Source organism: Anopheles bellator, chromosome 2, assembly GCF_943735745.2.
Source record: "Anopheles bellator chromosome 2, idAnoBellAS_SP24_06.2, whole genome shotgun sequence".
Taxonomy (NCBI): Eukaryota; Metazoa; Arthropoda; class Insecta; order Diptera; family Culicidae; genus Anopheles; species Anopheles bellator.
In genome coordinates, this window is record NC_071286.1 from 22704122 (window position 1) to 22728471 (window position 24350).

General features: G+C 47.3%; 1 protein-coding gene across 2 annotated transcripts; it reads left to right on the forward strand.

Moving 5' to 3' along the window:
• Window positions 1–12478: 12478 nt before the first annotated feature.
• Window positions 12479–18039, forward strand: LOC131208272 (exocyst complex component 4). Of its 2 annotated transcripts, XM_058200939.1 has the most exons (11): window positions 12479–12562; window positions 13336–14062; window positions 14134–14267; window positions 14353–14408; window positions 14475–15224; window positions 15284–15486; window positions 15563–15761; window positions 15837–16166; window positions 16224–16497; window positions 16563–16769; window positions 16837–18039. In XM_058200939.1, exons 1-11 carry the CDS (start codon window positions 12503–12505, stop codon window positions 17011–17013), a joined length of 3117 nt encoding a protein of 1038 aa, XP_058056922.1. In that variant the 5' UTR covers window positions 12479–12502; the 3' UTR covers window positions 17014–18039. The 2 variants fall into 2 exon arrangements, with proteins under 2 accessions (XP_058056922.1, XP_058056921.1); XM_058200938.1 differs by having other exon boundaries at window positions 14353–15224; window positions 15837–16497.
• Window positions 18040–24350: the final 6311 nt, after the last annotated feature.

The window sequence follows — 24350 nt, forward strand, 5'->3', positions numbered from 1 at the left end:
CGTTTTTCGTTCACGTTTTGGATTGATGTAAAACCCGAACACACATACACACGCAATGCACGACACACACGGAATTTGAAGTAGCCCCAATGCACATGCAACGAACAAAATAATCATAATAACAATAATAACAGTAATTAAAAGCCCACACAAACGTAACCAGCGAAACCGACACTACTATCTGAGCGGCAAGAGCATCCTTCACTCATGAAAAAGATCCCCACCGCCGATTATGGCGCAGTGAGTGTCCGAAACGGAGGCAAATTAAGTAGACTTGTCTTGACGTTTCTTGAACGAGCCGCCTCTGACTGAATCCTTTTAACTCGCGTAGTCTACGTTGGTGTGTGTGGAGATGGAGATGATCTGAACACGATGATTTGACAGCTACAGAGAAACGAGTTGCCGGTAGTGTCTTCGTGAAGCGCTTGAACCCGGAAATCTCCGAAACACAGCCTCTCTCGACGACACAGCTTGATCGCGCATTTTGCTCGTCCTTTCCAGGTGATGCCCACTAACAATGACGTTTGTTTCACCGTTCTTTTCGTATCACCAGGGGGGCGGGTATGGAGCCAAGAATGGAACATCATATGGGGAAGAAGAGTGAACGGAACGATCTCAGCTCGTACATAATGGCCACAACCTGACCGCACCAGCAGCAGCAACAGCAGCACTTTCAGCCCGTGGCGGGGAATCATAATCACCATCATCATCATCATCATCTTCTCCACCAACCCGGTAGCAACTTTAGCAGCAACAGCAGCAACACTTGCTCGACGGCGGCAACCATCAATGGGGGACGGCGAACGGTACCGTCCTATCTGGGCGGCGGCAGCGTCGTCGGGCACCATCGGGCCAGCGAAGCCGCCAGCATGGCCGCGGCTTGCGGCCAGAATGCGGGACTTTTCACCTTTGCCGTAGCACACCCGCGAGCGTAAATCGAGAGAGCGTGATAGCGTGGAAAGCGAGGAAAATGTCGGATCGGATGTCGGAGCCCGGAGCCTGCGGCTGCCAATCCGATTCGATTGTCCTGTGATAAGCGATCGAAAAGACCCAAAATTTCAAACCCTAACGTGCGCGGCCGGGCTAGAAGAGGGTGGGCTTTTTAGGTGTTAGGAATGTATCGATTAGAGCTACTACTGCAGCAACAACTACTACTACTACTACTTACACTACTTACCGTACTACCGAGAAATGTGAAGGGATTATATTGAGTGCCACCAGCCGTCACGGGGGAAGGCAGCAAAGGCATTATATACAAGATGAAGACTTCTACCTACCACTGCTCTACTGCTGCGAAAGGCAAAGGAAAGGCGAAGCTGTCGTCGGCGTCGCGTGCAGGAATTAGTGAAGGGGTGCGCATGGCGCCAGCGCCGGCGCCAGCGAACTAGTTGATCACTTTTTACCAAAATGTGCCCTAAAAGGCGGTCGACAGGCAGTCGACGGTGGCACTCGACTGCCGACCGGCGCCTGACTCTAGTTTCCAATTTCTCGTTTACACACCAAAGGCGTTCTGCTGCTGAACTTCATCTTCATCGATTTATTTTTATTGAATTGATTTACATACTATTAGACACGTCACGCGAGCTACGCGTGCAGCGCTCGTTGCAGGAGCATCATCATTGGCAACACAGCGCGAGCTACAAATTAATGGGGAAAAAACGAAAACGATCGTAACGAGCAATTATCGATGGCAAAGCGAGAACAGTCGCAAGAAGATGAAGCACTAAACCGATGTCAATAGAGATGAAAGAGATAAACGAAACGGAAGAAAAAATTAAGAAAACAATGTGATTAGGGTTTCATCGTCGCACGCAACAAACCGCCACCGCTGCAAAGACCTTCTGCTGAGGGAAATTCTCCTTTTCCCGTTTGCCGACGCCCAAAAAATCCAAAACACACACACCTTTATAGCAAAGGTAGCGAGCAGAACCAGGCAAACCCCTAATGTAAACTAAAACTATGTGAGCAATACGAAACTCTTGGCGGAAAGCGAAGCAGCGGGAAAGCGAGCAAACAAAACGCAAGAAATTGTAAATGAAAATATCCATGCATATCAAGATTTTGAATCGATATATAAGAAGAGGGCGACGAATCTATTAGCTGATAAGAGAAAGAGAGAGAGAACAAAACAGAAAACAAGGCGGTACGATAAGAAGTGTGACGTCAGTGATTTTAATCGGAACTTAAATGTTGGAACGAAAAATTAGCACAGGACGAGGGTTACTTCGAAAGGATCACATTTTATAGCGAACGAGGCGACGCGATGCGAAAGAGGATCGTGGCAGCTTAGAGCGGTTATGGATGAAAAGTCAGCTCAACCCCATCGGGGTTGGATTCGTTTTGTTGAGCGAGATTCGTCTTTAGACCGTGACTGTTAGTTTTGTTGTGAATTTCCAAATGCCTTGCTTTCACCGTTTTCTACGACACTTTGCGCGCGCAGTGTACAGAGTGAGTGGCCACTAGCCCAATTGCTGGATTTTTAACAATATTTCTTCTTACGCTTACGGTCGAGCGAATGGAATAGATCGGTTAGCCGCAAAGGTTTTGTGGCGAATGTTTTGTAGACAAAAGCAAACCCGAAAGATGCTGTTGGACACGAGGGGTGGGGATACGTTTAGTGTATTGCGTCCAAAAACGCTTCGTTTCCGGTTCCGGTCCCATCCGTCGTTTCGGTCGCGGTTTCGATTCTGAGACGCCCTGCTCCACTCGAACTCGCACCGCCGATGAAGAATTCCGTTCAGCAGAAGCTGAACCGAGACAACCGAAAGCTTGTCCGTAGCGCAGTTCGCTCCCGAAACTGGTTGCCAAACAGCAGTTACCTTCTTACACAGGGAAGCCAAAGAACGTTCGAAATTGAGCACGTCTTCGTGCACCGGACACGCTTGAACATCAACCGCACGCTTTACGAACATACCAAAGAAAAACAGAGGCTCGCCAGGCTATGCTGAGGTTCTTCTTCTTTACCAATCCTCGTGGACCGAAAAATTGTCGAAACCGCCGGTCGCTTCAAACTCAAGTTGATCACACTAATTGGCCGCGTGTCGGGTGGATCGAAGCGGCAGAATCGAGGCAGACGAGACACGGAGCGCCAGGCGCGACACCGGAAGCTGGAAATCGAATGCACGGAATGCGACGGAAGCCAAAACCCAAAGCGGACAGGAAGGGAGGAAGGGAAAGAAAAACAATAGCAATAAGTAGAGAAACTTGGATGTTTTTTTGGTAATATTATTATGATGATTGTCCTTTAAATACATTAAATACCTTAATACGCGTAAGCATTAACCACGTAAGTAAATTCAATTACCTAAAACGAGGACGATTAACGAAACCATTGAGATACGTGTGTTAAGAACTGGGCTGCAGCGAGGCAAGCGAAGGAAGCAAAACGATCGAATGAACCAGAAAAGATCCCCGACGTCAACGTCGCCTTGCAGCGATCGATCGGGGCGAGCGGCAAGGATCAGAAAGAAGTATAATCATTCCGTCCAATTCAATGTGTGTAGTTAATCCTCGGGCTAGGTCTAGGTCTAGTGGAAGGTGTGACCCGTATCAAACAAGCCGACAATCGCCGTAGCGGTTCGTGGCCTCCCCTGCCTGTCACGGACGTACTGACATGCGCCGCACGCGTCACGTGGCGGCAAGGATCAAGGTGAAAAAAGAAAACGTGTAGTGGACACGCAAAGTGGACGAACGAAAAGTCCGGCAGAAGATAACCCTACCGCCGAGATAAAAGCAGCAGCTTTCGGCGATGAAGATGATGTGATGTTGCAATGCAGAATAGTGAATCGGACACGGACGGGTGCGCCCCCATTCGCATTCGCATTCGAACATCGTCATCATCGCCGGGGGTCTGTTTTTTCTTACAACATGGGCCAGCAACATGGGAACTAATGAAAAATATACATATCAGCTTTTTACTTGAACTAACTAAATACAATACAAGGTAGTGGCAAGCGATAGCAAGAAGTTCAGCCGATACATTGAGAGTAAGCAGGATTACCCGGAAACACTTCACCTTATATAGGGTCCGCCTCGGTATGTGCATCTGAACAGAGCTTAGGCAGATGGCGAAGCTTGTGGAGATTTATGGCTCAGTTTTTAACGTTTTGCATCATCACGCTGCCGATCAGATGGCAGACGAGGAGACGAGGAGCATCCACGCGTAAGAGGGAGTAGAGAAAGAGAGCATAAGTACATTGATATATACACATGCTCGTCATAAGGAATACACATACATTAATACATATTATAGATATATATATATATAAATATATATATATAGTCTGTTAGCAGAATGAAAGCTGATCTTGCAATGAATGTTTGACTACTCTCTAGAAACACAGAATTGTTATTTGCGGCATTAGATTGCTCTATAGTTCACCGTTCTGGTTCTGTTTCTGTTTAGGCAAACCCCGTTTCGTTTCGGCCAAGAGCCACGTGTCAGCGAGGGCTGACAATGGGGTCCGCCCCAAAGCCTTTAAGCATGACTTCAACAAATTGCTTTCCGTTTCCTACACAGTTTTGGGGGCCTTCTGGTACACTGTTTAACAAGTTACGAACCGTTTAATGCCTTTTCTAGCTTTAGTTCTTGCCAGAAGGTGCCGTTGTTTACTTTACAGAGAGCTTTTCCCGAGTTGGCATATGTTTGTTTCGGTTCCCTATGTCCTTCTCTATGTTTCTCTTTTTCCCTCTCTCTGCCTCTCTGTTTAACTATATAAGCTAGCGATTATGGGTAACTAACAGTTTAATGGAAAGTATGGAAACCAAAATGCAAACGGGTAAACGCAAACCGGAGCTCGCCGAATGTTCCGAGTGCTCCGGAACGCACAGCCCTTATCATCATCCAGGCTCGCCTGGGTCCCGCGTGTAGTCGTTGTCGAGTGTGAGTGTGAGTGTTTGTATGTTTGTGAGTGTTGGTTGACTGTCCTAGTAACCTATGCCGTACTCGTCGCTGTATTGCATTAACATGTTCTTATATATTGACAAATTGTGAGTCGGTGGTTGCTCTCTTAAGAAGCGATCGTGCAATGAGAACGGTACCGTAGTAACGGGAAAATGTGTTTAAAGCAAACATTAATCGCAAAGAAAGACAAACTGTTAAAATTGATAACCAACCATCACAAGAACGCGTAACAGAACAAAGCGACCGGTTAGCGACACGAAAAACACAGATAAGAAAACAACAGTAAAGCAGGAAATGGAACCAGATGGTAACAGAGGGCATTAGTGGAGGGTTCAAAGTGCAACCCTTAACGCAAGCACACATATACGGTTTAATTAACAGAGGCGAGTGATGATGGTGTATGATAAAGCTGCTAAACGATACAAAACAAAAACAAAGCTAAAACAATTCACACATATCAATTTCGTGCCCGATCATATATGGACGAGAGAACCTTAGGTGGAAGCAAATGCAGATTCTTATTAGAACGATTAATATAGTGAAGTAAAAGTAATATAATGTAACAAGAAAACAAAAAACAAACTGAGCAGAACACATTGAACGCCAGAGTGGGGTTAGTAAACAACTAAACGATAAAGGGGAGACTAAATGGAAACAAAAATTCTACATGCAGCTACACACGCGCTGTGTTAAGCAAAACTTTTAGAATAGTAAATTGCGTTGCTGGAAAACGAATCGGTATTGGTCTAGTTGAGGAAAGGGAGCGAAAGGAAAACCTTTATATTAAAAGTGAAAGTAAATGAAATATGTTCTAGCAAAAGTCTTATTAACCAAACAAACAAAAGCGCAAACGGAGGAAAACTCGAGCAAATCGGCTCGACGGGAAGCGTAACTAACCGCTACCGCGCGGGAAATACCAAAAGGGCGTCATTTTTTGTTCGTCAAATTGATCGGTTTCGTTTCCGAATCTTTGTCAAGTTTCATTTTTTTTTTCAAAGGTTCATGGGTAAACAGTTAATTTGTCGCTTCTAGCCCTAGCTGAGGGCGCGCGATCGAAATGGGGCGGTTCTTCTGACAGACGGATGAATCTTGCAGGAACGAAGCTACCAAAGGAAGTGGTGTCGGTGTACAACTACAGGAACCGGGATAGAAAACTCCCGAGCGAGAATATCCGTGAAGGCTGGCGCTCAGTCAGCGATTGGAGGGAAGGCAAGACACGGAAATGATTCTGACAATCAAACCACACACTTTTCAAATCGTGCACTCAAACAATCGTACATACACGTAAAAGACCGCAAGACACACAGCGAATCCGGACCACACCCGACCCGACTGCGGCGGTGTGGTCGAGCGGAACTGGAGACGCTTCCTGCTATATCCTTTGGCGGAGAGCGAGGCCAGCGAAAAAAAGCAAAAGCAGTTGAGCCTATGTCCCCCGACGATGGGCGTTCAGTCCAGTTTTAGCCCTTTAACCATTAACCTTAGATCGCCTTTTGATGGTTTTATTCGCACACGACGTTTAAGGCAAACAGAAGGAAAGAAAGCAAGATTAACCAAAGATATCTATTTTGTATCAGCGATGAAATTATCAACTCTATTATTTATTCTTACACCAGTTTTTTGTTTGTTTCCAAGGGGTTAATTTATTTCTAATCGTAGTGTAGTTTGTTAGTGTTTGCCGTGTGTGTCGTTTTTTTTTTGTTTTGCTATACGATCCATTCCATTCCTTATGTGACGTATGTGTTTAGTCGCACTGTGTTGCGAAACAAAGAATTATCCAAATCGACGTGTAACTTTATCGCTAATTTGCTAACATACTGTGAGAATAAATGCATCAACTTTGATTACTACCATAAACCTTACGTTTCCGAACCGATGACGCATAGGAAGATCCGTTGACGAGAGGAACAGCGAATAATAGGACCGACAGCGAGCTAGACCAGCTGTGGAAAGAATAAGTAATAGCAACTATACTATGCATACGGTGAAAAAAAATATATATATACAAGTAAATATATATATATACATATTTAGATATAAATTATGTAGTACAATCGAGTGTAATGGAAAACATAGACAAAAGCAGCGGGACTCGGAGGGCGGACAGTGGCGCATGAAAACCGCGGCCGGCGTCACAAGAAGCGCGTTCAAGAAACAAACATTTGCTAGCAATAGTGTGTATGTATGTGTGCAAAACCAAAAACAAAAAAATCTAGCCGCGCCTTCGTGTGCCAGCAAAACAGTTTTACCGTTGTAATTTTGTACAGTTTTCGGACTACATTTTACTAAACGCAAACGCAAACCAAATCCAGTAGCGGATTATGAAAACGAACAAAAAAAATCCACACAACACACAGATAATGTTTCATTCATAAAAACAGACAAAACTGGCCGAATTTTAACCTTTACCACTATCTACTTCAGCTACAGACAACAACACACAGACACACCGTTGGGTGGCATAGAGCTCAGAATATAAGGACGACGAAACGTTCTCGTTCCAATTCCCCCCTTTTTGCGGCAGCAGCAACGTAACCGTAACCACAAGCAGACAAACGCAAAACAAACCGTTACAATGTTATCAATCTTTTGAACTACTCCTTAAAGTAAACAAATAAACAAAAAGGATACGCGCAAAACACACTAAAGCTAGCCGGAAAGGGCAACACGTGGTCCGCCTGAAGAATGGTATGATGATAGTGATAACGTTTACGCGTGTTTTTTGCCAGTTTTACCCGTAACAGTAACACGTAATAGCCGAGCGTGGGAACGTGGCGCACTGTAATGGAAGGATAATAAAACAGCTCACTTGTTTTGTTCGTACACGTAACACAGATTTGATATAGTAAATTTCTAGAACAAACACGTTGTCGGAGTTGTCGGCTGCAGGATGAACGTAAATATGACCCATGCGGCGTGTGCCGTAAGCTTAAATAGCAGGAAAAGGAAGCAAGTTGAACAAAGCTCAATGCACACAGCCACAGGCCGACCCAACATGAGTTGAAACCGCAAGAACCGCATGCAAATGCTACATCGAATCGAGACATCTCAAAAGCAATAGCTCGAAGGCACAGTGTCACGTTTGGTATTTATCGTCCAAGGAGCCCGAATTAGTTTTTACGCACCATTTCTTAGACCGCACGGCACGAGAGCACTCACGCGCACCCCCAACCACTTTCTGTCTCTCTCTCTCTTGCTCTATTTCTCTCCGATACACTCGCACTCACAACCGCACGGATTACTAGGATTCGAGTGGAAACGTTCGTTCAGTCAGGATCACGAAGTTGAGTAGAATGAAAGTAAAAGACACAACCACACCTGTATGGCTTAAGTTTGCGTCCTCGGCATCGTTTTGTCGAGCCCCACCGCCTCTCTGTCTTTGTTCCTCTCTATCTATCTCTCTCTCTCTCTCTCTCTCTCTGTTCCCCACCCCTTTTAGCACCATCCTAAAGAAAGCACGATTGTTGAAACCCTAACTCGGTCACAATGGCACGCCAGCGCACCACCAGCAAAACCCCGGAAGTAACAACCACCACACAAAAGTCGTACGGAAACGAATGCGCAAGCCCTTTTTGGCGCAATTAGTGCGCAGCACGATCACCGGAAGTAGAGTCACGTGTTTATCGTTCTATTTCAATCATTTCAAGCCACCCCTTTCTTGAGTTCGTTCCCAGAGTCAGGTCTGTGCCACACATTCCTTCGTCCTGGCATGCATGACTAGAGCAGACAACCGACACCAGAAAGCAATAATTAGGATCGTACCGTGTTTTACGTACCCCGATTGGGGCCGCTCTTGTTTTACGTTCTTTGCGTGAAGCGTAGCGTGTGATAGTTACACGGATGATATCCTGCGTTAGTTACGGCCCACAAAATGTGCAGCACACATAGTTATAGCACACACATACACACCAACACACCTTGTAGGCTGTTCGCGGAAGTCAAAGCTCGGAGCTCGGGAAAACTCCCGGAAAAACCACCCAAAACTTTTCCGCCCGCAGCATCGACGCAATGCGCTGCGCATTGCAGTGCGCGGCATGGGTCGTCGAAAAGCGATTAAAATGAATGTGATCTAGTAGGCTTCGTTTTGCCCTCGGTATATTCGACGTCTTTCTGGCTGATCTTTTTTTTAGTACAACTATTTTAGTACACTACTAGTTGCCTCGTGTGTGCACCTCTCTAGAGTAGGACAGTTGATTTTATATTTCTTCTTCATCTGTGGTGGTAGACGGACGCTCTACCCCCCCTCACTAGTTGTAAATACGTCCCCGTTCTGTTCGGTCCTTGTTGATCCCATTTTTTCTTGTTTTTTAAACATTTTTCACCACTCTGAGCAGCGGGGCGAATCATACGTACTTGTACATTAGTCACCGTCGTTGGGTTGTTAAATGATATTTTCCGCGGATGTTGTTCTAATTTGTCAGTCAGGCCGTCAGTCCCGAGACCCGAGACCGAGCGTCGAGTTAGGCAGAATATAGGTTTCAAAATACAAGAAAAAAGAAAACAGTACCTCCATTCGAAAGGACGATCACGACGGGCGCGCGCGCGCCTTCTGAGCGGCGGCGTTCGAGGATCGTACTTTCTAGCGATGAAACTCGGCCCTGGCTCGGTTCCGGTGGCGAACGGCTTGGCCATGTTTCTAGAGGGCCATGTTTATGTTTCGCGGTTGTACCTTGCACTTGATTGATGTGCACACGCACACACACCCACACACACTAGTGGGCGTTCCGCGCGTTCCGTCGAACGCTTCGGCGACAACAATTAAGGGAAAGCAATTAGCGTGTAGTGGCATGTGTAACATATACGCCGTCAGTGAGGTCGGGTGGAGAAATGACGGATCAATAGTGACTGAAAACGGGGAAGAGGAAGTGGGCAAAAGCTACAGCGAGAGAGAGAGAGAGAGAGAGAGAGAGAGAGAGAGAAAGAGAGAAAATTCGAGAAGGATAATAATTTAGTAGAAGCGAAAACCAAAAATTAAATAAGCACGATCATCCGGATCCTTGGTAACGCATGGGGGATAGGCGATAGTTGTTAGTGCACAACGGAGTACATGGTTTAAGAGCGAGAAAATGTCGAATTGTGTTAATCCCTCAACGTTCCTTTCTCTGTTGCTCGGTTAGTTGGTTTTCGTGTTTAGAGCATTCGGGTGTAGACCCCACATTTCGCCTCCGAAACAAATGTTCATCGCATAAATCGAAACACATTAAAAAACGACAACAAAAAACAACTGTTCTGAATTGTGGCCCTGCCCGTCTGTCTGTCGACCATCTGTTCCAACCTTTAATGTCTTCTACTCCCCATCTCAGTTCTGGCACCTCCGATCCTATTGCTCTTTTCGACTCCCCATACAGAACCCACACACAAATCCACACACACCCCACATCAACCAGTCCCAGGTTAGACACACTTAAAACTTGTCATCTCAGCAATTCAGAACAGGAATGGCCTTAAAAACAATTTTTTAAATACAAGAACGAAAAAAGAAAACAACAAATTATCGAACAACGTGTGGTGGTTAAAGTCAATCTATTATATATACACGCAATGCGCAGGGGAGAGAGGAAAACGGAGGAAACAGTAAGTTAATATACAGTAGCGTATATATATATATAGAAAAAAGGATAAAACAAAAGACAGTGCGAGGACGAGGGACGAGCGCGCCATGCGTGAAGGGGTCTCTTTTGTGTGTAAAATTTAGCAAAAAAGATTAATACAAAATGCATTAATGCATTCAAGTGTGTACCGGATTCGGATCTTTATCGTATAGTGAAAAGAAAAGGAAGAGAGAAAGAGAAAGAGAGTGAGTGAGGGGGACAAGGCCACAGAAGAAGCCACTAGGGGACAGTAGTACACGATTAAAGGAAAAAGTAATTTATGTGTGATGATTAAGCAAACGCGTTAGCCCTAAACATAATGCAAGTAGACAAAAGAGGGGACAAAAAACCAAAAAGAGAGGGAGTGTTGCGAATTTTCCAAACCAAATTTTATTCAAATTCCTTTTTTATTAATAAGCTGGCGTGCGTGTTGTGAGACAGAGAGAAAGAGCGAGAGTGCAGAGAGCTGTGTCGGTTAGTGTTCGTATTTATATTATGATCGCCGAATTATGTCGAAACATAAAACCTACAATCTCCGTTGATCGGGAGGTCGTCTGCGGTATTGCAACCCGTCTAGTTTTGCTCCCCTTCGAGGCTCTAATTTCGAATAGGTTATCGAATCCTGCCCGGTAGCAGATGAAACAATTCGTTTGGCGTGCAACTCCGACTCGTCGTTAGAAGCTGTGTGGTGGTATCGTGCCGTGTCGAGAATGTTGAGAATCATTTCGAGGACCTTATTTGTTGCGGTTAAACCAAATGACAACACAAGAACTTTCACCAGTAACAACAGTGCGAGCTGAAGAGACAGGAAACGAAACAACCACTCCCGCAAAGAGTAACTTGCCGAGCTATGTAACAAACTACCCAATTATGTGCACATTCGCCCCACAGAGGAGGTTCAATCATGGTTGACACAAACGGTGGTTTTTGGCAGAGGGGCGTTCAAAGTGAGAGTGGCAAGGCAGCAACAAGCAAGGGGAGATAGGACGAATTCACAGTACTAACAGCGGCAACTGCAAACATCAACAACAACAACTATCGTATAAAACTGCGCTAGACATATAATTAACATTGTATAGGGTCCAAAGAGCAAAGGGAAAAAACAGCAAAGCATAATAAAGAAAACAGTAAAATGCGGTTAAAGCGTTAAACAGACAAACAAAAAAGAAAGGAATACAAAGATGATGGGAAAAAACATTGAAACAGTAAATAAAGCAGTAAATTAATTATGTAATAACTTTAATCCGATGAGTCTCTCGCGTTTATTGAGTACGAAAGAAACGGAAAGTCCGAAACCTCGTTTGATCCTCCGACGGCGGCTCTTTCGGCGATCGCGTTCGAAATCGGCGCGGCGCTTTGCCGATTTCAATAGGGCACCATACCAGCGCGGAGGTAGCTCGATCGCTGCCTAGCCCGAGGCTGGTAGCTTACCGGACGGAGCAATGGCCACGGCTCGGACCTGCCCCTTTTTTGGGGTCGATTAACGGTTCCCTCTCGCACACCTGGGGCGCGTTGGAGCGAAGAAATGAGATCACTCGTTTTCGCAACGCCCCCGTGACGCGTTGCGGTAGGTCAAGAGCGATCAAACAGCGATGGCCGCCGGGTTGGTCAGTGCGCGGGAAAGAAAAAGCCCCTTCGGATCATCCTTCTTTCTCCTGAACATCATGCTGCCCTGTTACTATTTCGTTGCAACGGATTTCGGCGGCCGCGCGCAGCGAAAGGAGCCGCGCTAGGGTTGCTTGCGCCGCCTTCAAAAATTAAAAAAATCCGTCTCCAAAAAAAATAATATCGCTAATGCAGGAATTTGCCTAAGCAATTGAAAGAATGTATTTTGTTGGTTTGGTTAAGACTTATTTTATTATTAACACACTTTTTCATGTTTTTCGAAGCGACAATTTCAACCATTTCGGGTGCGTGAATGTAGCCTCCGTCTTCGATCCTTTCTTTTCTGGGTGGGTAACGAAATGCCAAACAATCGCACAGCTTCTTTCAGTTCATTGATCATTCGATGGATTCTCCGCCAGCGCCAGTGAAGCCTCCGAGAGGAGTAAAGTATACCAAAGAAACGGTAAATATATCCTCATCCTGTCCCAACAAACCACCAGACTCTAGATGCTTCCTCAGTGCTGATGCTGCGGTGAAACTTGGAGAAAAAATTCTGTGTTTGTGGGTGGAAATCGAATCAATTATTGCCTCGGGAGTGCGTCATCCTTGAAGTGCCGTTAGTGCGAGTGAGCGAGTGAGCGAGAGAGCGAGCGAGCGAAACGGCACTACTCGTAACTCACGAGCGACCAAAACAAATGCACTCGGTGGACTCATTTCAAGCACACACGCACACTAATGTCGGTTAACGTCAAAGTCGTGTTCACCAACACATTTACTCGGCAATGTCGTCAAAAATCTAGTTGCAATTTCGGTCCGTTGTTGTTATGAAAACAGTGCTTGGGAACAATCTCATCATTGTAACCGTTTTGGACAGCGGCCGCGCTAAAAAACTCTTAGCGTTCTACAGAAACTGATTACCTTCTCAACTCTGATAAGTTACTAACTGATTACCTTCCATCGGTGACGATCATTTTTAAGTCTGCCGCGATCGCGATTCCTCTTCCGTCCCGGGGCAAACTTATAACAATCGAAATCAACCGGAGCACAGCACATCGCATCACGCAAAATGGTAGGCAGAGAGGGCCGATCGGCGAAGTGACATCATCGAGTGTAATGTGTTTCCCTTCCCGTCGAGTGCTTCGTGATAAGGCAGAATGGGCACTTCCTGTTCGCGCGATATTTTACGTGGCAACGTCCTTTTTACAATTTCTCTTTCTCTCCTTCCTCCCGGTGCAGAGTGGCTGCGGGCTGTTAGTTTCCGTGATCAAAACTCTCGATGCCAGTGAAACGAACGAGCAGCGCGAGCGAGAGAAGCTCAAGATCGAACGAGAGTTCCGGAAGACCGATCTGCGGCTGAACGAGCTCGTGTCTCGGAGCGATGGCGACCTTACGCGGGTCATGCAACTGTTTGGTAAGGTGTCGATGGAGATCACGGCGTCCCGGGAGCGCATCCACATCGTGAAGGAGAACCTACAGTCGTGCAAGCAGCTCTTGCGCTGTCGGCGCGAAGAACTGCGGAAGCTGTACACCGACGCCATCCAGCACAAATACGTGCTGGAGATGCTGGACCAGATCACCGAGGTGCGGAAGGTGCCGGCCCAGCTGGCCGGCTTCCTGGCCAAGAAACACTACCTACACGCCACCAAGCTGCTGATGGCCTCGATCGAAACGACCGACGGGCGGCTGAAGGGTGTCGAAGGGTTGAACGATCTGCGGCAGGACTTTCAGAACCGACGCCAGCAGCTGTACGGCAAGCTGCTCGAAGAGCTAAACAAACACCTGTACGTGTCGAGCACGGCCGACGTGCTACAAAACTTCCAGCGACAGTCATCCGGGCGCAACAGCAACAGTCAGTACGGGGCTGGTGTGTCGCCCTTCCAGCGAAACGTACTGCGTCGGTCGGCCGAACGGGTCGAAGCGAACACGAAAGCCCGCAAAGCACTGTTTGAGATCTCAAAAAACGGTAACGTGCAGGCCACGCCACCGCACATTCGCCCACCGACTAATCCGACGTCTTTCCGATTTCACTCGCAGGCTTCCTGGACGTGGACAAGAGTGAAATCATCGAAGATACGGACCTTCTCGATCCGGATGTCAATTCGTCCTACTTTTTGAGTATTATCGTTGAATGCTTTGCATTGCTACAGAAAGTGCCTGAATCGATTGAGGTTAGCATGGTTGCTCCATGCCTGCTGGCCGCATGGCATTTGGTTACGATCCTTTTAACGACTCGCCTTCTCTGTCTTTCCACAGTCAATAAAAGTACAAATGCAGAGCGAACTTCTGGCGATCGTCACCAAATCCACGCAGCACATCATTTCACTCGAGCATCAGCAGACAGCGGGAGCGCCGGTGCAGTCCCTCTGCAACGGAAGCACGCCCGGCGGCTCAACGGCCACCGATTCGTCACAAGCGCCATCGGTCCAACCTGTACCGATACTCGAGCTGCTCGAGCTGACCTTCCGCCAGTTCAAGCTGATTGCCGATGCGCACCAGCAAGCCCTGCGTAACTACGGCAACGTCATACATCGATACAACCTTCCGCAAGTGAAGCCTTACGATATAATCGAGTACTGGGGTCAGGCACAGGCCGTCCTGAAGCTGGTGCTGACCGACTATTTGGACATACAGAATGACAGCAGCGACGAGGCGCTGCTCATGCGCGGCCAGTTCACCGAGCAGACCACCAACGTGAACGCGTTCTTCAGTCGACGGAAGACGCCGGGGAAAAAGCTGCTGTTTCGCTTCGACAAGTCATCACACACGGCCGACGGTAGTGGTAGTGGTAACGGCGGCCAGCTACTTCCGAACTCGTCTTCTGCACCGGCCGAGGGAAGCACGCAACCGAAGGAACATCGGCGCAACCTGTCGAACGTCTCAAACAGCACGCCAAAGGAGGACGCCGGTCTGAACAGTTCGTCCGCCAGCGGAACGTCAGCCCATCTGTTGAACAGCAGCTTCCATCAGCAGACGCACTATTTCGGTGTTAAGGACGCCGCTGCCGAGCGGAAAAAGCGCGAGCGGGCCCTGGTCTGTCCGCCGGATGCATCGCTGGTCCGCCAGATCTACCTTCCGCTCATGGGGTACATTCAGGAGATCGAAACGTTCATGAAGTGTAAATCAGGGTACGCATTGGATGATTGCGATCGTGGATCGATACTAACCTAGCCCCTATTTCCGACAGCCAACCGTGCAGTTTGAACAGCTTCCTGGCGAACTACGTCAAGGATGCGTACCTGGCCCGGGGTCACAATCGCAACCTGCAGCTGACGATCGAATCGCTCTCGAAAGCGCAGGATGCCTGGCGAACGATCATCACGCCGGAGGAGATTAAGCGTCTCGGGCTCTCGCGACCATTACTGCAAAACACTGTCATCGTGGAAACTCGTTAGTTACCTACCTGTTTGGGTGGGGTTTGCCACAATACTAACCACTCGACTCGTGTTTTCTCTCAATTCGCCAGGAATTGCGGAAACAAGGAAACTGATCCAAGATCTTCCCACCTACTCGGACGAGCTGCTCAAGATGGTCTGTTCGTTGCTGAAGACGTACCGTGAAACGTGCCAGGCCGCCTACCGAGGAATCGTGCAGCCGGAAACGGAGGACAAACGGATCTACAGCGTGGCCTGGCTCAAAGATGATGATATTACGCGGTTTTTAAAGTACGAGTCGCTTCCCGGTTTGGAGGTCGTTTAAGAAAGTGTTTAATTATTTGCAAAAATTTCCTCCTTCCTTAGATCGCTACCGAATTGGACCGATCTGAAGATATCCAGTGCCCGGTTGCGGAAGCGACTCATCAAAGCGGAACCATCGGAGGAAGAAAGTCCAACTCAGGTCCAGCAGCGGAACGTGCGCGAGGCGGAAATGCTGACGAGCAACCTGGGCGAAGGCGGCATCTCGCAGCAGGAAATCCTGTCCGACGTCGGAGTGCTGAAGGAACTTGCGATCCTGCAGGAGAGCATGGAATGGTTCGCCGGACGCATCACGGAGTTTGCACTCGAACTAAAGAAACCGATCGTCAATGGGCTTGTTTTGGGCGGGTCTGCTAGCGGTAGTCCATCTGCTGCGTCCTCGCCCGCAGGCTCAACCTCCTCACCGGCCGGAACGGCCTCGATCGTCAACAGTCCAGTAATCGTGAAGGATGGCATGATCAAGGTGCTGATCAATTTGGCGCTCGAGTTCGAGGAACTCGCCAACACCTGCCTGCTGGTATTGCACCTGGAGGTGCGTGTCCAGTGCTTCCACTATCTGCGATCCAGCCCGTCCGATCGGTACAAGGCGAACAATCCGAACAAGAACGATTCCCTCGAACCGGACGCGAAGGTGCTGAAGCTGACGAAGGTACTGTCCGACATGGACGAGGCCCTGAGCTCGACGCTGCATCCGAGGAAGACGAAGGTAACGCACTGTGGAAGACACGGAAAGGCGGGGTTCTGTTTTACTGATTCGTGTCCTTTTTGTAGTACGTATTTGAAGGATTAGCCCACCTGGCAGCCCGCATACTCATCATGGCGGCCAACTCGATGGAATATATTGACCATTCAGGCGTCCAGCGCATGTGTCGGAACGCGCTCGCCCTGCAGCAAACCCTCAGCAGTATCACAGCCTCACGTGAAGTAGCGCTTGACTACGCTCGGTCTTTTTACGAAATGTTTTACCTGGACCCGGAAGTAAGTGCAATCGATTACGAATCGCTTTCGCCGTTTCGCTTACCCATGTGAATCGCATCTTTGATAGGAAATTCTCACCTCGATTGTCGAGAAAGGGGCACAGTTTACGGAAATGCAGTATCTGAACGCGCTGCAGCTGATCTTCCGGAACCGAGGCATCACGGACCCGGCCATCGTTGGCACGTACCAACAGAAGCTATCCGATTTGCTCGGCACGAAACCGGCCCTCGGTGTGACCGTCTAACGTCTGCTTGGAGCATTGGCATTCCAGTTTATCGTCATCATCTAGAACCAGAGATCGAAAATGGTGCCCGAGGAGCTGGAGTAGGAATAGAAATATTACAGAAACAGTTACTGCCAGCTGCGGAAGCTGTATATTATCGTTGTTTAGTAGTATCAAGTAGTAGAGGGAAGTAGTAGCGATGCGTGGCAACTCACTAGAACCGCAAGCGGCACGATTGTTGGGCGTTTGTTGGGCCGCTAAAGCATCTAAACAAACTAAAACCGCGCAGGGGTTTGGCCACGGGTAGCCAGTGGATATTATGTGAATAAATTGCGCCTTATGATCCTTACAGGGGGGGGAAAGAAAAGATTTAGAAAACGAATTTAGAGGAACAAAAATTGCTGAACCCCTTTCTATGCCCGACTCGCCCAAAGAGCAACCGCTTTACGATGTATAGTTCTTGTTTGATTGAGGCCGAGAACCGAGACGAGCGGCGTCCACGGGTAACTGATGCAGAAAAGCTTGTTTAACGAGAAATTTACTGAACGCTAATCAGCCCTAGTCCTGGTTTTAGATTGGTCTATCGCCAGCGAGTAGAAGAGTACGGCGGCCGAGTGCATCTAGAACCGCTTTTCGAAGCCCAGATGGCATGCACTCGGTTTGTTTTAAATTGTACTTCACGGGTCATAAGAGTATTTCAACTAAAATTCGGTTCATTAACTTATTTTAACCTTTATGTAAACCCCAGACTAACCCCAATCCGGAGAGGATTGAAAACATAATAATCAAACCTTACGAATAGGAGCGGTTATTTGGCCTGAAATGCTTCTTTTTTCCCTCCCAACAAGAAGATACACTGTCATGCCGTTTAGCCACTCCGCGGGAGCGGGCGCAGTAAATCCTAACGTGATTGCTCAACGCGGTCACCGCTGTTAATTGATACGCTTGCTATTGATGTGGAAGTTGTGTAGTGCGAAGTTTGTTAACAATATCCAACATACACTGCGAGCCCACCGAGGTGGCGTGGTGTGAAGTGGCCGAATAAATTAGGACGAATAAAAACAAATTCAAAACTCCAAGAGAAAAACAACGGAAAACCGTGCTGGGTCTGGGGCACAGTAAATAAATAGAACGGCGTTCCGAAAAGAGCGACTGGTGTCGATCGTGGTCGTGGTCTGGCTTTACTCCAGATGTCCCGCGTTCACACGGTGCTGTGATCGCGATCGTGAAAACCACACCGTGTCGATTGCCGCAGCATCAGTGTCCCGAGATCGTTGTATGGGATGCAGACTTGTAAACAAAGTACTCGCGCAGGTGGTGTACGCGACGCAGCACGTGACGACGTTGACGGTTGCGCCAGCGGAGACCGGTCGTTGGGAAATTGACGGTTTGTTTACTGTAACTGTCGGTGGGAAATTTGCCCCGTTGCTGCTACAACCAAAGACCTGAGTTGTCGGAGTCATCAAGGTCAGCAGGCGAACATGCTGATGCTGCTGGCTGAATTTGTTCATTGGTGATTCGAAATGCTTTCTCTGCTCAAATGTGTTGCGAAATTCACCAAATTCGCCGAATTGAATTCTTTAAAGTATTCAAATAGAAGAGCAAAGAGCACGAATAAGGATTTTTATGTAAAGTTCGCCTGAAGGTAGGCTTTACGAATTGCATGGTACTTCCGCTCATCAGATATGTTCTCTGGACACATTTAAAGGTGAAGAAAATTGGACGGATCAGACGGATTAGAGTTCGATAATTCTTTTGGGTATGTTGTTGTTATACTCTGCAGATGGTAGACGTAGTATTGAGGATAAAAAATGAATGGAAAACAGCACGCCAAATAAACACGCGGCTCGTCATAATACACATTCATTACGATTAGATGAGTGTGCAAGAGCCCGGCAAAAGGTACGTTAAATAAGACGTATAAAAACCGTCATTTTTCTTCCCGAACCTTCATCACATAATCATTTGAGGAACCGCAGTCGACCGCCCATCAAAAGGGATTAGCTCCAGTTCTGGGTCCCCGTGGCCCCCGGAAGCGGGCGGCATCGGCACAACGTCGAATGCAAAGTAAGGGGGCCGACTTTCTCCGGCCCCCATTCGAGTCATGCTCGCCCCACTCATAACCGCCATAAATCAACGCAGATTTAAGCAACGTTTGGGGAATTGTTTCTTCTCCGTTGCCATTTCTTTGCTCTTTAGAGAGAAGATTGTAACACGTTTCTGGCGCCCGGCGCCCATTCAGCAGCTGCACGGCACGAAACAAATGATTTTTCTCCCCCGAATTTCCACGGCTTTTCCGCCACCATTCGTGAGCGGCATTTTTAACCGCACAAATCGAAGATTTTCCTCCACTTTAAGGCGACTGTAGAGTGGTCCCTGGTCCGGGCGAAATAAAAATACGGAGCATAACCGGTAAGTACCGGGCAGGCCGTGCATCTGTTACCGTTAGAAGGGAGGAGGAGTTTTACGGTGCCGCCGTTGACGGGCCATAAGTACGCCACTGTGGAAAGGATGTGGACTGTGGCAATATGTAGGAGTGAAAAATGAAAGCCCATTTTTCATTCGTGCCAATTCATTCGCACATTCGCCCGGCAGCGAGCATGAAGGCGTATTGGGTTGTGTACCAAAACCATGCCAGAAATGCACAATTACTGTACAACCTTTGACCACCTTTTTGTGTTTACTCCCATTTGTGTGTTAAAACTATTTAATTTAATATAAAATAAATAATAATAGTTTGTTTTCCTTGAAATGATGCTTGTGTATATTTCATGATCAAACGAAGAGTAACTCGTCCACCACAGTTCATCAGCTGGCTGGGGCATCGTTACACCCTGTCTTGTCCGTGCCGTTCGGTAGCTGCTTCCTCTGCTAAATTACAGCATCATCGCTGCCATCCGACATTGGCCGGTAGCTCGCTCTTCCGCAGCCAAATGTTGATTTACCGTTAATCGAACTGGTTCGTTTGATGGAAGTTTTCATAATTCATTTCACTCCTACAGCGTCCAACGACGGTACCGTATCTTCCATCCGCCAACACCGTGGGAAATGGCAGATGTCTGAAGTGCATCCCCCAGAGCAGATCGACAAACAGAGCGCCCGAGCCTGCAAACGGAATTAATTTAACTTTTCCCAGTCCTCGGTGGGGGATGACTGAGAAGTCATCCCTCCGCATGGTGAAATGTAATAGAGTGGCCACCACTGGCGGCGTCAGAATTTCAATATGGCGAAGTGAAAACAGGAATTCAGCATCAATCATTGTTTCGTTCACAATTGATTGATTTTTTTTCCATTTTTGAACAAGCTCTATTCGGTATTGGAAAATAAAATTTCAGTTTAAAAAAATAGTGGCCTGAATGTCCACTATTCGACGCAATTCAATTATTTTTATTTTGATACCATCCATTTATGGAAGAGCGGTCCACCAGAAAGACGTATCCTTTTGCCTTGTGGACGAAACTTTACCAAAAAAGTTGTTTTCATTTTATATTTACCGATAATAAATTCCAACATACTTGAAGCTTGAAAATGTCGTTTGAACGATTTGAGCTGTTTCAAAACACAGTTACAGTCGTATTCTACGGTTCGGTTCCCCCTTAAGGGAACGACTGTAAATTTTTGCTGGCAACCCCACGCATCCCATCAAATCGATTATCAAATCGAGGGACGAAAACTATTGACAAGAGCAAAATTATTTCACACCCAATGCCACCACCGTCTAACTAATAGCCGTTCAAATTGATGCGCCGCTTGTTGGTGTCAAAACATCCCACCGACCGACTGTTCCGAGGACTCATTTTTCACCCTTCGCTAAATGTTGCCCAAACTCATACACTTTTCCCGGGATGAAAACCTTCGACCTTTCACCCCTCGCGGTACGATCCGTGTGCAAACACACACCGAGTTCCAAAATGAAGCAATTAGACCACACCGACACACAGCCCGTCGCCAGGAGTAGCGAAAACCGGGAAACATCAGTCCCAGGCACCGCGCTGCTGTTGCTCAATCGGGCCGTGACCGGCACAAGTGTTCAAGTCTTTAGTTTGCAATTATTATTTTCAGTACCCACGCCGTAACCGACAGCATGTTCCCAGTTTTTTTTTGTAATTTCACTTATTATTATCCAATTTCTTTTTCACGCATGTCACAGTACCCAACTCTGAGTCCCAGCTGAAAGGGGGGAGGTTCATGTTTTAATTTTCTGCAAATTGCTTAAACCAATAAATAACCGGCAACGCCTCGGGTCGGCTCCAGCTGGGTGGATTGTCCGAATTTTAATATTCTGCCGCTCGTCAGAACGGCCTATCGGCACGCACAATCGTTCGAGGATGATCCTACATAAACAGGCAAAATGTATCTACTTCTTGTCGGTCGCTTTCGGTTCTTCATTTTTTTTTGCCCAAACCCCCAAAACAGCTTTTGGGCAAATATGCTTCAAATATTGACTGCCACCATACCTGTACCCGGTGCGGCCACATTCTGTTCCGTGCGTCTGTTCTTTCCCTCTTTTCGTTCTTCAAATTTTGGCAAGGTGCAAGGTCCTGTGGCACTCCATGCAATGTTTGCTCTCCTTGCCGTGCCCCATCAGAAGCCCTAAAAGCACTCAACGCAGAACGGTAGAGTTTTGACTGTACCGCTCAAGGACCATTAGACGCATACCTGTCCCATGTCCACAAAGCAGCAGGTGTCATGGCCCGGCCGGCACGGTTGTAAACCGAAATACGATGGTCATTAGAAACAAAAAAAAATGGGACAAAGTGGTGGCCGCCGGATGCATGCTTCAAGGGCTCAAGAGCAGCTTTCGCTCACATTCTACTGCATTCTATTGTGAATGTTAATTGAAGTATGCACATTATTTAAACACTTGTTAAAAAAAACTTAATACGTTGAGTTTTCTGAGTCCATCATAACGACGATGCAAGTCGGAAAGGTTTGAAGAAAAATTAGTTCGAACTTATGCGGAACATTAATTAAGGAAGTAAGTCCAGAAATTCAAACACGGATAACATACGATAACCGATTTTCAAGTTTAAATTCGAGTTCCTTTTACTATATACGCCAGAAAGGAGGCAAAGGATCTAAGCTACCTATCGAAGTCTATGTTCTATGTCTATGTATGTAAAATTAAACGCTTTCTTCTAATGTAAATCAGAAAACCCACTTCTTTTCTATACCAGTTGTTGTCCAGGGAGAAGTGAAGTTTCGGCAGTTGCTGCATTAAATTATGCGCCCATTGCAGATGCAAAGCCTGCTGCATTATTTATGAGCTCAGTCGAACCAATTCATATTCATCAGTTGCAATGGTACAAAGAGGTTTCTCGTTGGTTTTATTTTTGCACCTCTAATTAATGGTTCTAGTGAAGTGTTTAGATTATTCTGAGCTGTTACGTGAACCAGTCAAAACAAATATCATTCGATTTCCTTCGGTTGGGATTGTATTAAAAGTTAGTGTAACAATAAACATCCTGGAACCATCCCGTACCCTCTCAGCATGTCTTGGTGTTCTTTTTACGATTCGTTGCGCCATTCGAACGGCCCAAAATGCGCCGGTGCCATTTTAAGTGGCTTCCATGGCGACACCTTTGCCGGGGAAAATATCACGCCGTGTCACCCATCGCGCGCAGGACACGTGTTCCGCAGACCTTTTTGGTGAAACGCACCAGTGCACCATCACCCTCTCGGCCAACCGAGGGAAGAAGTCCTTAAAAGTTACCTGCGACCGTCGAAACGCAAAAGGTTTTGTGTAGAAGAAGAAACGCACAAAACACGGTGCCAACGATGCTTTGGGGAAATCTCGTGCAGCGTAGAACCGTGTAAACGTACCAGAAACGGCAGTTTTTCGAGTTCGTCGAGTCCTTCCTGTCGGCGACGTGGCCCCCCCATGGGAGGTGTCGCGTTACGCTGACCTATTTCCAGTGCAAGGAACGGTGTCGTCCCGACAGTTCGCGACAATCCCGCTGACACGTTCATCAAAAAGGTTTTATGGGTTTTGGCGAGCGATGCGAGATGCGCAAGGAAGCCTCTGGCTGGGGACTGCTAAACGGTCTCCCGTTGGTGCCGGTGGTCTGTAATTAAATCAAGCTCCGTTCAACACCGAAGACAACAATTTGCTGACTGCACCGAGGAGCGGGGCTTCCTGCACCATGCGCGCACACGTGTTGCATAGCCGATAATTAGCCGTAATTATGGTTCACCAGTGGCACCGAGAAACAGGGCGAAGACGCTTTCGTCGCACCGGAGACGGCCGTTTAATTCATTTCACGCATCGGTAGGCCCTTTCTGTGGCTTTTCCGATGGCCGAGAGTTGATTGAAGTCAACGAAATAATTCCGGCACAATGAGGGAAATTGTATAGTTACGGAGAGGTGCACGTTAGGTGAGCTGTTTGGGTTTTCAGTGCTCCTTTTTTGTGTTTTTCTTGGAATTGGAATCCTTTGCGGTTTCAGCCAGCAATCTGCGCGGTTTCCTAACGACCGAGGAAGCCATATCCAATGTGGTTATCCGCTTCTGGTTTCTTCGTGTACCGCAACTTCTTAACTGATTGGTTGCTTCCCTTAAATTAGTTTCGTGGAATAATAAATCTGAGAAAGTTATTATTGGGAATGTACATTCGAGTCAAAGTCTATCCACAATTTCCCAAAACGCGCCAAAATGATTTTGAACCCCGTTAAGCAACTCATGTCTGTCGTTCTAACACTGGCCATCGGCTGGCCATCCGTGCAAAAATGAATTCGATAGATTGCTTCTATAATTGAAAGCCGCTTCGAAACCGGAAAGTGTCCAACGTTTCGGATTCCAGATTCCAATCCATTCTTCCCTTTTGCTTTGTCCCCTGTGGCAGTAGTGTCCTTGTCCTGCCGTGTTTGTTTTGGCGAAATTATTTATCCATCCATCCGTGCTGCTGCGTGTGTGTCGGCACGTTTCCGGTCTGCCGTTGGACCTCGAGGAAACGGGACGGGACAGGCAACTTCCTGCCGCACCGTACCGATAAAATCCTTTTCGTCGGCGTTCGCCGTCCTAATGCATATGTAAATGTAACGCTCCTGTAGACAGAACGCACGGCGCTCGAACAGCATCCGGCGGCCAAGGCGATGGAGGGTGCACACGCGCCCGCTGCCCAGCGCAGAACAGATGTTGAAATTCTCGTATCCTGCCATCTCTATCAGTCTATTTATACGCCGCAGTCCGGGGGTTTTTGACTCCCACAACACACGCACCGCTAGGGAACGTTTCTGCCTTTTAAAGTGTGGGGGGTTCTCGAATGCAGATGAAAGATTTGCGCATGAACTTGAACTCGTGCTGGAAAGCCATCGCCAGAGGACCCGCTTTCCGACAACCCGACCAACAACAACAACAACG

Bases quoted from the DNA above. Each gene is read 5' to 3' on its own strand.
- LOC131208272 (XM_058200938.1), top strand. From the start codon at position 12,503: ATGGATTCTCCGCCAGCGCCAGTGAAGCCTCCGAGAGGAGTAAAGTAT. The intron at 15,487-15,562 runs GTTAGTTACCTA...TCAATTCGCCAG, and splicing joins CACTGTCATCGTGGAAACTC to GAATTGCGGAAACAAGGAAA. The intron at 16,770-16,836 runs GTAAGTGCAATC...CATCTTTGATAG, and splicing joins TGTTTTACCTGGACCCGGAA to GAAATTCTCACCTCGATTGT.